Raw genomic sequence first — 13852 nt, forward strand, 5'->3', positions numbered from 1 at the left:
CTTGTTTATCTTTTTTACATTTGCTATCGTTACGAATCTTTCTCATCTTCGCCTTTATTGTATTCGCTTGTAGTGCCTGTTCTTGAGCAGCACCAGACTTTGTCTCTTTCTTGCTGTTGCCCTGCTGAAGCCATTGTCAATTTAAGTGACTGTCAACTTTCCCCTTCAATATCTTTCAAATATTGACCATGAAGTGCTTTATTTTTCCAACCTTCTGATATTTTTGCCATTTCTTTCTCCTTGTACTGCTTTTTTGAATATACTACAGTCACCATTTTTCTTTCTAAGCCTTGTGATTTGTAAAAGACTACTTCTTCCACTATTCCTGGCTATTAATGCGGGGAATGTCACCAATTTTCATGTTTTACAATCAGGTGCATCCAAATCGGCTTGTCTCCAGTCAGTTATCCCTTCTGTACTCTATCTGATTACACGGATGGCTCATGTATTGATTGCTGGTACAGTGTTGCCTCCATTCAGTTTAGACTAGAACTTTTCTAACTTTATTCAGATGTTCAGATGCTGTCTAACTATTGACTTCTGAACCCAAAATGCCATCTGCCTCAAGAATTCTTAGGTATTTGTAAGATTCATTCTGTGACAAGTTTTTAATTTTCTTCCATGTGCAAATGTGATTCCTTTGCTACCTGTTATTTTCCCTTGATCTATGTAGAGTGTTGCGCATTTCTCAAGTCCAATTCTATACAAATAACTTCACTGAAGATTCGGGCTGTTTTATGCGGTGAGTCAATTTCTCTGAATGATTTTCCGTATAGCTAATTAAGGTCATACATGCATAATAAATGTGATACTTTCCTGCTTGCTTTGATGTTTGAATTTCCGAAGATAGTTTTGTTTAGAATTAATGTTAGAGGAATCAGTGTTAGTTTGAACAGACAGATTAGCTGGAGAATACGCACAAAATCACAATTATTCCAGATAACGGATATAGGATTACCTTCTCCATCTTCGTAACAACTAAATATATGAAGGCTAACCTACGACGCCATGCCAGGCCATTGGGTCTACTATATTACCAGGCAGCACTTTCATCCGATAAGAAACTAAAAAGATGATTACACTTAAATATATCTCCAAATTCTATCACACACCATCATTAGATTATGATATGTATTCTTTGACAGATTATCTCTTCATCTGGAAAACATCAGTATTTTTAAAACAAGACCAACACTTGAACCATTAAGTAAAAGCCGTGGATTACCATGACTGCTAATCTACAGGGGATATCTTTTCCATAACTACAATTATAAACCGGAATATGCTTGCGAAATTTAGCTAAGCATTATTCCACAATACTTGTTGTTTCCATTTGGTATTTGCTGCCCCTATCAGCTAACAGAGTTTATACTCTCTGAAATATAATAATCATAGCAAAAACAACAACAATAATTATGTTACCAAAGCTTTGATTTCTTGAAATTCCGGTATCAAGGCGATATAACTAATTCTAATTTTACAATTCCCTATTAGTTTCGTTTGTGTGTGCGTGTGTGTGTGTGTGTGTGTGTGTGTGCGTGCGCGTGCGTGCGTGTGTGCGTGCGTGCGTGCGTGCGTGTGCGTGCGTGCGTGTGCGTGCGTGCGTGCGCCGCACACTTCTTTGGAAGCGTTTGTTACATGTAAATTATAAGAAACCTTTACTGTATCACAGCTGGAATGGAATCGATTACACTTGACCCTTGAAGATCGCAGGTTTGAACAGCACAGATCCACTTATACATTTTTGTTGTTGTTGTTGTTGTCGTTGTTGAATATTGGAAACATTTTTGGAGATTTGCGACATTTTGAAAAAACTCGTAGACGAACCGCGTAGCTTAGAAATATTGAAAAAATTCAGAAAAAGTTAGGTGTATCACTAATTCTAAAATATATGTAGATACCAGTCTAGTTTATAATTTGCTAACATAAAATGTACACAGATTTATTATAAAAAGTTAAACTTCATCAAAACTAATGCACACAAACACTTACTGACCGTACATGGCTATTCGCACTCAAGAAATGTAAACAAACTTAAAGATGCAGTATTAAATCATAACTGCATAAAGTTAACTGGTATTAATTAGTTAAATTAATTAGCATAAAATAAATTTTTATAACAATTCATTAATTAATGTATAGGCTAGGCGACCGCGAAGCAATCGTATTGATTTCACCAGGCTACCATAAAGCCTAGAATGAATCCTACCATGAATCATTACACCTGTAAATAAATATAATTTCTTTTTCACATTATCTTTTCATTTTTGATGTTTATTATTAGTAATACGTATAACAAGTACAGTGTTTTGCATCATATAATACAATACTGATATGCGTGCTGAAAGACATAAGATTCATATTGTAAACAGACGACGTAAACTTACAGCATCGATAAATACAATCCAGTACTGTAAATGTATTTTCACTTCCTTATGATTTTCTTTAATAACATTTTCTTTTCTCTAGCTTATGTATTGTAAGAATATAGTATATAATACATACATACATACCATACAAAATATGCATTAGTCGACTGTTTATGTTATTGGTAAGGTTTCCGGTCAACAGTAGGCTATTAGTAGTTAAGTTTTTTGGGGGTCAAAAGCGGATTTTCGAACGCTGGGACTCGCCGCTCTTTACCCCCGCATCAAGGGTCAACTGTATAGAGAAATGGTTGAACAATGGACTCATGATGACATCTGTACTCTAGCTGGAATAATCATGTTTCAAAACATAATGTGCATCATCGCATCCAAAATCTGTGTACTTGAGATTCTTGATGAATGATGGCCAGATGATGTAAGATGATATCAGCACTCGTTTTTATTGTGTTGAGTAGGTGTGCGTAGCATTTCAGAATCTTCCTTGAATCTTCTGACAAGGTAGCTTGGTCCATATACCGCTTTTCTATTTACTGCCAAAGCGGATTATAACGTTTGTTTGTATAATAGGCTAAACCAGATTTGGGTTTTCTCTTTTCCACATCCTTACCGTGTTTTAATATGCTAATCTTTCCGGGCTGTTCTGTTTGTCCTTCGTAGCGTGTGATGAATGAACAGTAGATTTTTAATCCCCCCCCCCCTCTGGTTTTAAAGGGATGGATAAGGTTGTTTAAGAGAGTATGAAAATCTTGATTTTGCATAGCTGGATGAAAGCTACTTTCATGTCACGTTTTCGAAGTATTTCAGAAATTTCTCAATATTGGATATAAGGAAGGATTACCAAATTTTTGTATTTTTACTTATTTATTTTCCGAGAGGGGAAGGGGGAAATTGCAAGATGTTGTTGATATAAAAAACCTGTTCATGGTCTGTGACTTTTCTAGCTGTTTCGTATAACGTAATCATATTTTGGGTTTTTGACGGTAGTTTAATATGACGCTTTTCCCAAATAATTCCATAAATAAATGTTAGAAGCAGTCACAGAGGTGACTCATTAGGAAGATCCTGTTTTTATTTATAGTATTTGTCTTGAACTGGAAGAACCTGTTCAATGTTTAAACAGTGGAGTATTATTCGTTTTCTTAATCTCACTTCTACGAATGTTTACAGCATGATTTTATATCAGAATAAACGGTCGTAACATTTATTTTGATATGGACTAATCCTGGAACAAGTACATTTAAAAAGTGACTACAATTTATACAAAAACTCTTAAATAATTAATTAAATGCCATACAATTTAATTTCACAAACTTTACATGAAACGTGTGCCAAATTACTGGTTTTATATAAAAAACGTTCTTGAGAATAAAATTATAATTACAAAACACGACTAAATGAAAGACACATTTCATGTACTGTAAAATAATACCATTGTTTGTAAATGATATATTTCAGGGTTAGCTCAGTCGGGAATGATTTGTGATCGATACAGTAGTTGTGCCATAGTTGAAGACAACGGTCTGAGCGCAGCATTTACCATAGCTCACGAGCTGGGTCATGTGTAAGTGAAAATACTACTCTTGTACTGTTAAAGCTTTGGATAATTACTATTTCTTAACATTATGAAATGATTAAAACACCTTAGTTAAATCCTTAAATATGATAATTTAGAATAGATTATTTTCTTCATAATTTCATTTATCTGCTATTTGTGTTGCCATTCTATTATTATTATTATTATTATTATTATTATTATTATTATTATTATTATTATTATTATTATTCCATTAATCAATCAATATAATCAATTCCATTGATTTTTAATATAACGGAACACTGGACTCCATACTTCAAAAATCTTCTATACCAAGCAAGGAAGACAAAAACAGAAGAATTCCCAGATATTTTTGAGAAAGAATGAAAACACTCGAGTATACATAATTACAAGTGAATCCGACTTACACAGCCTACCAATATAAAACACTAACTTTTCACATCCTTAAGAATAAGATTAGAACTCATTTAAAAACTATATAATGGAGATCTCAAACATAGGCGAACATATCCAGTCAACATAAACTTCAAGGTCTTTGACTCTTTGAAGAAATGGTCAGACAACATTTCCACCAACACCAACTTCACTATCATACACACAAACATAAGAAGTATAAAAAAACACTGGCTTACATTGATAACACAGCTCAATTAGACCATGATAAACATAGATGCGCTAATACTCACCGAAGTTGCAATAAACGACACAGAAATTTACGCATACAACACAAATAATTATCAAACCTACAACTAATGTAGACCAAACAAAATAGGAGGTGGCATTGTGGCATTTATCAAAGAAAAATACAATGTGACAGAAAACAAACTCACTTCGAACATGCGGAAACACTAATTTTGGAACTCACAAATAGCCACAATAGTATCACAATATACAGACCCCCAGATAATAATCCGCTCAGTTTTCTTCACGAGTTAGAAACATGGCTAAGCGGCATCGAACCGCGTACAACATACAGGCTCATCCTAATAGGAGACATTAACATAAATACTTTTGACAACGCTTCTTCAACCACTAACACATATCTTGATATACTAAGTCAGTACAACATTAACCCTACCATTAACTCCCCAACAAGAGAAGAAATACTCAATAACTCACTAACACAATCATGCATTGATCATATCAACACACGGGCTTTCATTCATACATATACATCATCAGTAATTAACGTAAAAATTGACGATCACTACTTTGTCTCAACTTCGTTTTATCACGTTTCCAACCCCCCCCCCCTTCCCATCACCACAAAAGTCGACAAAACTCGATCATACTAAAGAGCATTGTCGATAACCAAGTAAAAAATACAGACTGGAATTCCCTACTTAAAATAAACGATCCTATAACATTATACGAGAATTTTCAACTAAAGTTCACAGAAATATACAAAAAAGCAACAAAACCTACACAAACGAGGCGACAAACAGACAACAATCCATGGATAAATGACGACATACTAAATACTATTACTGTAAAAGAAAATCTACGGAAAAAACTTAAAAAGCCACCCAGTAACACACATTTACAAACCTTATCCAAAAACACAAGAAATAAACTAACAACAAAAATTTGTAGGGCAAAAAGACGCTACTACTTCCAAAAATTCATGGAATATAACGACAAAATTAAGCAAACATGGAATACACTCAACGAATTAGTAACCCGAAAAAAGAAAACTTCAGCACAAGATTTTATTGCAAAAAGCTTCAGTCAGGACACAAACCAAGAGGAACTAGCAGACCCATTCAACCATGCTTTCACAAACAACATCACACAACTCAAAAAAGACAAACTACCAACGATTAACAAAAAACTACCGACACAAAGTCAACAACAAACGATGTATTTTCCACCCATAAAAAAAAACAGGAACTGAAAGAAGCAATCCTACAACTAAAACCAAAGACCACTCCAGGAATAGACAAAATAAGACTCACAGACCTTATAACACACTTTGAACAAATAAATCAAATACTTTTGAAACTCGTGAACATAATATTCGACACAGGTATTATTCCACAACAACTAAAAACTGCAGTAATTACGCCAATATATATACAAACACGGCAAAAGAAACGATACTCAGAACTACAGACCAATAGCTACACTACCAGTCATCTCAAAAATTCTAGAAAAAATAACACACATCAGACTATAGAACTATTTACAGAAGTACAACATCATCTCACAAAACCAATACGGCTTTCAGAAAACAAAAAGCACCATTACTTTATTAGAAGACATCGCCGACACAATAAACAAAGCTCTCGACAAAAACAAGTACGCCGTCCTTATACTGCTGGACCTAACCAAAGCATTTGACACACTTGAACATGACATGCTACTCACCAAACTATACTCAATAGGTATAAGAGGAGCACTGCATACATGATTCAAGAACTACCTCTCAAACAGAGCACAAGTAAAAAAAAAATTAGTACATATCACAGTCGGAGTATACAAATAAAACAGGGTGTACCTCAAGGTGCCATATTATCACCCACTCTATTCAACATATACATTAACGATGTTCATAACATATCCATAAGAAGTCAAATATTTCAATACGCAGATGACACTGCACTACTAGCAATCCACACAGACATTAACACAGCTCTCTGCAAAGCACAACAAGACCTAAACGAAATCACAACATACTTCCACCAAAACGCAATTCTAATCAACGGCACCAAAACACAGATGTTGATAATACACAACCCAAGAATCATACGCCCTGCATCATTATCGATACATTGTCACACATACCGCTGCATTAACAACAAAAAGCCTGCCAATGTTCCCAAATCAAAACCTGTAACACACGCAAAATACCTCGGTCTCTCTATATAGATTTCCACCTTAAATGGACAAAACATATAGAATACCTACACACCAAACTCCGGATCATCGCAGCAAAACTCTTCCAAGTTAAAGACATTATTCCACTCAACATAAAAAAACTCTTATATCACGGTATCTGTGAATCCCTACTCAGATACGGAATAACAGTCTATGCCAATACATCAAACAGCCACCTAACAAAATTAGAAACACTACACAGGAAAATCGTGTCAACAGTGATCTGGACACGTTACACGCAACAACCAATATCCGACAAGCACATGGCGATACACAGAATTCTGAGCATTAAAAACCTGAAACACTGCATGATATTAACAAGGAATTACTTCAACATCACCTATCGAAACAACAGAGACACATATCTATAACACGACCTACAACAACTCTCTACATCCCCACATCCTTCAACAACTCATACGGTTCTTTTGTGAGATCACATCAGATACCCACGCAACTCGACAACCTACCAAGAAAGTTAAAACACGTAGATAACTATAGAACATTAAAAAACGAACTCTGGAAAATATACCAACAAAGTTAAGAAACCATTAACACTAATATACATATCACAAATCAATAGCATTCAATGCCTACATCCCATACATAAACAGTAGCAACAACACAAATAGCGAAGGCTAAATCCCACTCTCTTCATAAAAACTAACCCAAGCTTCGAAGTAGGTGGGATTAACTTGCCTCACTTATCTACAAGTAATCCTTATAAGCAAATGCAGAAATTTGTATGTATAATCACTCTTTCTCAAACTTAAAAAAAAAAAAAAATTTTAAAAATTATTATTATTTTATTCACATGATTGATACACAGTCAAAACAAGATATTATATAAATAAAAATTTGACTGGTGATTCAGAACAATTTAGATTCTACCCAAGAATCTAAGAATAGTCCGTCAGGTAGCGTCGTAAAATATGGACTGTTCCAAGTAATGCTGTTTTTTGTAGGTCATATGGGGTCACTTCATTGATTTTTAATTGCTGTAAAGAGTTGGATAGCTTCTTTGAAGTTGCACCAAGTGCACCGATAACTATTGGGATGATTTTGGTGTGTTTAAGCCACAGTCGGCCAACTTCGATTGCCAGATCTCTTTATTTATTAATTTTTTCCAGTTCTTTGTTGTTAATGTTGTTATCACTGGGTACTGCAATATCGATAATCCAAACCTGTCGATGTTCGATAATTGTGATGTCAGATCTATTGTGTTCCAAATACCGATCAGTTTGTATTCTAAAGTCCCAGAGAATTTTTGCTGTTTCGTTTTCCAATACGGTCTCTATTTTATGCTGCCACCAGTTATCAGAAGTAGGAGAGCCATATTTTTTGCAACATGCCAATGAACTATTTTGGCCACTTGATCATGACGGTATTTATAGTCAGTTTAAACTATTTTGCTGCAGGAACTGATTAGATGTTCTACAGTCTCATCTTTCTGATCGCATAATCTGCATTTGCTGTTATTATTGATGTTGAAAATTTTTGCTTTGATTGCATTAGTTTTTAATGCCTGTTCTTGAGCTGCTAGAATAAATCCTTCTGTTTCTTTTTTAATGTATCCGTGTTGAAGCCATTGCCATGTCTTGTTCACGTCAATTTTGTCCTCAGTATCTCGAAGAAATTTGTCATGCAAGGGTTTATTTTTCCAGCACACATATCGGATAATTTGTTGTTCCTTTTTGTAATCGAATTTGTTTCCTGTTGCTTTTAGAAGGCCCTCTTGTGTAATTGCTTGAAGCATTGTCTCAGAGTTATTGTCGATGTAATTTCTTAAACCAATTTCTTCTTCTTCCACAGTCTGTCTCACTTGCAGCAGACCCCGTCCACCTATTCTCCTCGGTAGGTACAACCGGTCAACATCACTTCGTGGATGTAATGCATGATGCATAGTCATTAGTTTTCTAGTTTTGCGGTCTAGTTTGTCCAGGTCTTCTTTTGTCCAGTTTATTACGCCAGCTGTGTATCGGATCACTGGTATAGCCCAAGAATTCATTGCTCTAATTGTGTTTAATTTTCTTTTCAGAATATTTCTAACTCTTTTAATGTATTCTAATGCTGCCTGTTTAACTTTCGAGTGGAGAATATCATTGGCTTCTAATATTCCTAGATATTTATAGTGTTCGTCAGCTGATATTGCTTTTATATATTTCTCTTGATCAAAATTAAAATTGCTAGTGTCATTAATTTTTCCTCGTTTAATAGATAAAATTGCGCATTTATCTAAACCAAATTCCATTTCGATGTCCTGATTGAAAATATGAACTGTGTTCAATAAAGAATCTATTTGCTGGGCCGATTTTCCATATAGTTTCAAGTCATCCATATACAACAGATGGGAAATTTTAATATTACATTTAGGAATTTCATATCCAAGTTTTGTTTTCTTCAGAATCATAGACAGAGGTATCAAAGAAATGTTGAAAAGCAATGGTGACAAGGAATCACCTTGGAAAATTCCACGTTTAATGCTGATATCTCAAAATCGTTCATTATTCACTATTAATGTTGTTTTCCATGATTTCATAGCAGTAGCCAGAAACGAACATATGTTTTTGCTAATTCCAAATATTTTAGTGATTTTAGGATCCAGGAGTGTGGGAGGGAATCGAATGCTTTCTTGTAGTCCATCCATGCCATGTTTAAATTAGTTTTTCGTCTTTTTGAGTTTCTGAGAATCATTTTATTAATAAGGATCTGTTCTTTTGTTGCTCTGGATTTTTGAAAATTTCCTTTTTGTCCAATCGGATAAATCTAATTATCTGATAAGTAGTGGTATATGGAATTTGCTATGATTGCAGTGAAGCTTAAGCATAGTTGATAGGCATGTTATTGGATGATAGTTACTTGGGTCTGCACCCTTATCCTTATCTTTCATGAAGAGAAAAGTGCGCCCAGATATCATCCAGTCTTCCAATGAGCCTGACTGCAACAAATAATTAAATTGTTCTGCCATTCGATCATGTAGACTGGTTAGATGTTTTAACCAAAATCCATGTAGTTCGTCTTTGCCAGGTGCACTCCGTTTTTTAATTTTCTAGCTTGAGCGCTGACCATTTCTTTAGTGATAATGACATTTTGCATTTGTTTTTGTTTCATTTCTGATTCTATTTCCTTAATCCATGAAGCATCTTTATTGTGTTCAATAGGATTATCCCATACTGACTTCCATAATTTGAGTGTTTCTTCTTTTCCGGGTGAATGGTGGTTTGCATTTGTATTTCTCTGGAGAGACTGAAAGAATTGACGTTGGTTCTGTCGAAATTGCATATTTTGTACATATTGGTTTATTCTTGCTTCATATCTTTTAATTTTATATGCAGTCTCTGTAATTCTTTGTTTTAGCTCTTCGGTAACTTCAGCAATTGTTTTGTTGGCCAAATGATATGTGTTAATCAGTTTGTTTTTGATGTTTTTATTTTTAAACCGTCCTTTAAAACTCTTTAAGTTGCTTAGATCAGTTCGAAGCCTGTTGACCTTTCGTTCTAACCGGATTTTCCATGGTGCAGATTGCTTCATCCTCGGCCTTTGCTCTTTCGGTTTGCAACCAAGCTTCACTGAAACGATATAGGCTGTGCTGTGCTGTATAGGAGCTGATTTGTTTCCTTTATACTGTTGATTGTGATGGTTTCAATTACAGCATTTGCGTCTAAGAGGAGCTGTTTTAGCTTGATTGTTGTAAAGCATTTAATGGTCGTAGTCTTATACGGTCATCTATGGAGTTCATATGTTCCAATATCCCTGACTTCATTTTACACTGCCCTTCTGTCAAAACATTCCGAGGTATGTCGTCAGCTTGATGTTTACTGAGTTGAATTCCAAAGTTTGATGTAGCTACCTCCTGATGATTTTCTGTTACTGGAGTTGTTAGTTTATTACGTAACTCTTGCAGCTCAAGTTCAGTAAATATTTTATTACGGAAAATGAAATTCTTTTGGTCCATAAGTCTTTGTTCTGTTATTTCAGATTCTGGGAATTTTTGTTTCCAAATTAAATTCATACGCTTTCTGAAACCTCGTTTTTCTGGTGTTGATCTGTAAAAACATTTCATAAATTCTCTGTTTTCTTCTACAGTCCATTTTTTACGTTTGGTTTCTTCCAGTCGCTTTTCAGCTTCCTGCCCTGATTGCCCAGCAAGGAGAGCTGAGTCCTGTAGCCCACTTGTCGCCTGATGCCCAGGATCCCCAATATCTGACGCAGTCCTTGATGACTCGGGCGTTGACTGATCCTGTATGGATCTACTCTTCCTTTTCACCATTAAGATGGGGGATGGAACACTGTTAGTCTGGCTCCTCATTTGAGACCTGTCTGACAAGGGTGGCCCTGCTGGTAGTTATGCAACCGTCAGAATAGCTCTCAACATCACTGAAGCATGCAATCCCCACCGCCACGACAAGGCCGTGTTCCTTTTGGGGGATTATTATTATTATTATTATTATTATTATTATTATTATTATTATTATTTTGAACAAGATACAAACGATCACTTAAAACTTTAATTCAATAAGAAATTGTTACTTTGGCAAATTTTGCGCTCTCTTAGTGACCTAGGTGTATATACTTGTATAGAGAACTCGTCTTCAACCTGGCAGTTAACGAAACTGTTTTCTGTCTAGCGTGGCAAGTTAGAAGCATCGAACTTCTGAGTATTGTAACGTGGTGATACATTCTATTAAATGGGAAATTGTGATCAGATTGGCAAATCTTATTGACAGGATGTTCAACTCGCTGTATAAATCTGATTATAACTGTTATAGAGAAAATAAAATGAAAAAAAAATTGACTTTCATTGCAGAGTATTTTACATGTTATTTCTGATCTATCTTTCCTGAAATTACGCATCTTTTGTATACAGTCACACTAAATTTCTCATTTACATTTTAAGCTGCTTATCATCACAATGTATAGTTGCAAACCATAAGTCTTAAGTATTCCCATTTTTCCGCCAAGCACTTGTAACAGAGAATAATATCAAGATATTATTCTCTAGGGGGTGCTTAAGGGTCAAAGCTGTATAACTGAGAGGACACCTCCACATAGCCTTTAAAGGAATGCGGAGAACCGACCAGGGCTTCTGACCTAATGTCCAATCCTCACCTTCTCGTGGTGCACCCTGTTGGGTATCTACTTTGATACTGAACGAACGAGGATGGCTGGCAATTTGGGATTTAGCCGACCAAATTGTATTCTTATTGGTTAAACCAAAATAAAAAAAAAAATGATGGTACAACATGACAAAATTTCATGCCGGCTGGGGCGTCGCCCGGTTAAACAAGGCCCCCGTTGTTTTCGCCAGGGAACCAGGGCGAACAGCGAAAAGTCAGCTACTGGAACAAATCTGAAAACAAACCCCAACTCAACATCACCAGAGTTAAAGATCGGTACTATCAACGTAAGAAGCCTGAATGGCAAAGAAATGGAGCTAGCTGAGGAATTAGATAAGTACCAGATCGACATAATAGGGGTGACTGAAACAAAAAAGACCAAAACTGGTGAGATCTTTCTGAGCAATAAATACAAAATGTTATATTCAGGCAATAACAATCAAGGAAAAGAAGGAGTAGCCATAGTATTCAACACAAAATACGAGGCTAATCTTCTTGAATGGCAGTCAGTCTCAAGTAGAGTAATGTGGGCAAATATGAGAATGGGGAACTGGACAATGAGACTTATTTGTGCCTATGGTCCCACAGAAGGTTCTACTAAGGTAGAAGTGGAGGAATTTTTTGAGGCTTTAGAAAAAGCAACTGACACAATGAAAAAGGAAAAGTTGGTCCTTGTTGGGGATCTAAATAGTACAGTAGGAAATGATTGTGAGACATACAAAAATATTTTGGGAAAATTTGGAGAAAAGAGCAAAGCTAATAATAATGGCAAATATCTGTTGGATTTCTGCTCAGGACATGGACTGGTTATTACTAACACCATGTTCCAACATAAAAATGTGCACAAATTCACATGGAGAGAAGAGGTTAGGAATAAGAAAAGTCTCATTGACTATGTTATTGTTGATAGTGATGTTTTCTCCCTGGTGCAGGACACCAGAGTGTACAGAGGATTTGAAATTGGAAGTGATCACTATTTAGTCTTGAGCAGGATAAAATTGAATTTCATATTGAAAAGAATAACATGTAAGAAAGTTTTAAAGCGAATAAAAGTTGAGCAGCTCTCAGATGTAAACTGTAGACTAAAATACAGAAATATTATTGAAAAGAAAATGAAAGAGTTTGAGAACAGGAATCAAACCTTGGAGATTCAGTGGCAAACTCTGAAGGAAACATTGATTGATTCTGCCAGAGAGGCATGTGGTGAGGTTGTGTGCAAAGATAACAAAATCAGAACTCCCTGGTGGACACAGGAAGTTAAAGAGGCAGTGAAGGAAAAGAAGAAAGCATATCAAAAGTTCCTGGCAAATAAGTCAGCTTTTACTCTTACAGAATACAGAGACAAATGTAAGAAAGCTAAACAGTGTGTAAAACTAGCTAAACAAAAGTCATGGGAGGACTTTGGCAAGAATATAGAAAATAAATATCAAGAAGGTGGCAAAATATTCTGGAGGTTGTTGAAGAAGCTTAGGAATGGAGGAAAGAGTGCTGTAAAAGGAATTAGAGATGATAAAGGTGAAATGAAAACAGGAGAAAAAGATATCCTTGAAGTATGGAGTAATTACTTCGAAAAATTGCTAAATGAAACAAGCAGTGATGACAGCACAGTGATAAAAAACACTGACCAGGCATGCAGTCAGGAATACATATCCATACTTGAAGTAGAAAAAGCCATCAAAGGCTTGAAATGTGGAAAGGCAGCAGGAGTAGATGATATTCGACCAGAAATGCTGAAGTATGGTGGTATAAGAGTCTTACAGTGGCTGCACTGCATAGTTCAGAAAGCCTGGACAGAGGGACGAATTCCCGATGATTGGAGTAGAGCTCTCATAGTACCCATATATAAAAAGGGAAATAAAACTGAATGTGAGAATTACAGAGGTATTTCCCTACTGAGTGTTCCTGGCAAGATCTAT

The 13852-nt window shown here is 35.5% G+C and overlaps 1 protein-coding gene across 1 annotated transcript in view; it reads left to right on the forward strand.

Moving 5' to 3' along the window:
- The window catches only part of LOC150109852 (A disintegrin and metalloproteinase with thrombospondin motifs 9-like), a 605150-nt gene that overhangs the window by 46196 nt on the left and 545102 nt on the right, over window positions 1–13852 (forward strand). The window contains exon 6 of the mRNA XM_090396355.1: window positions 3843–3948. Within this exon, the coding sequence (XP_090252481.1) occupies window positions 3843–3948 (106 nt within the window). The remainder of the gene's footprint in view (window positions 1–3842; window positions 3949–13852) is intronic.

This window comes from Typopeltis vanoorti, chromosome 1 (genome assembly GCF_054136105.1).
Source record: "Typopeltis vanoorti isolate ZY-2024b chromosome 1, IOZ_Tvanoo_1.0, whole genome shotgun sequence".
Lineage (NCBI taxonomy): Eukaryota > Metazoa > Arthropoda > Arachnida > Uropygi > Thelyphonidae > Typopeltis > Typopeltis vanoorti.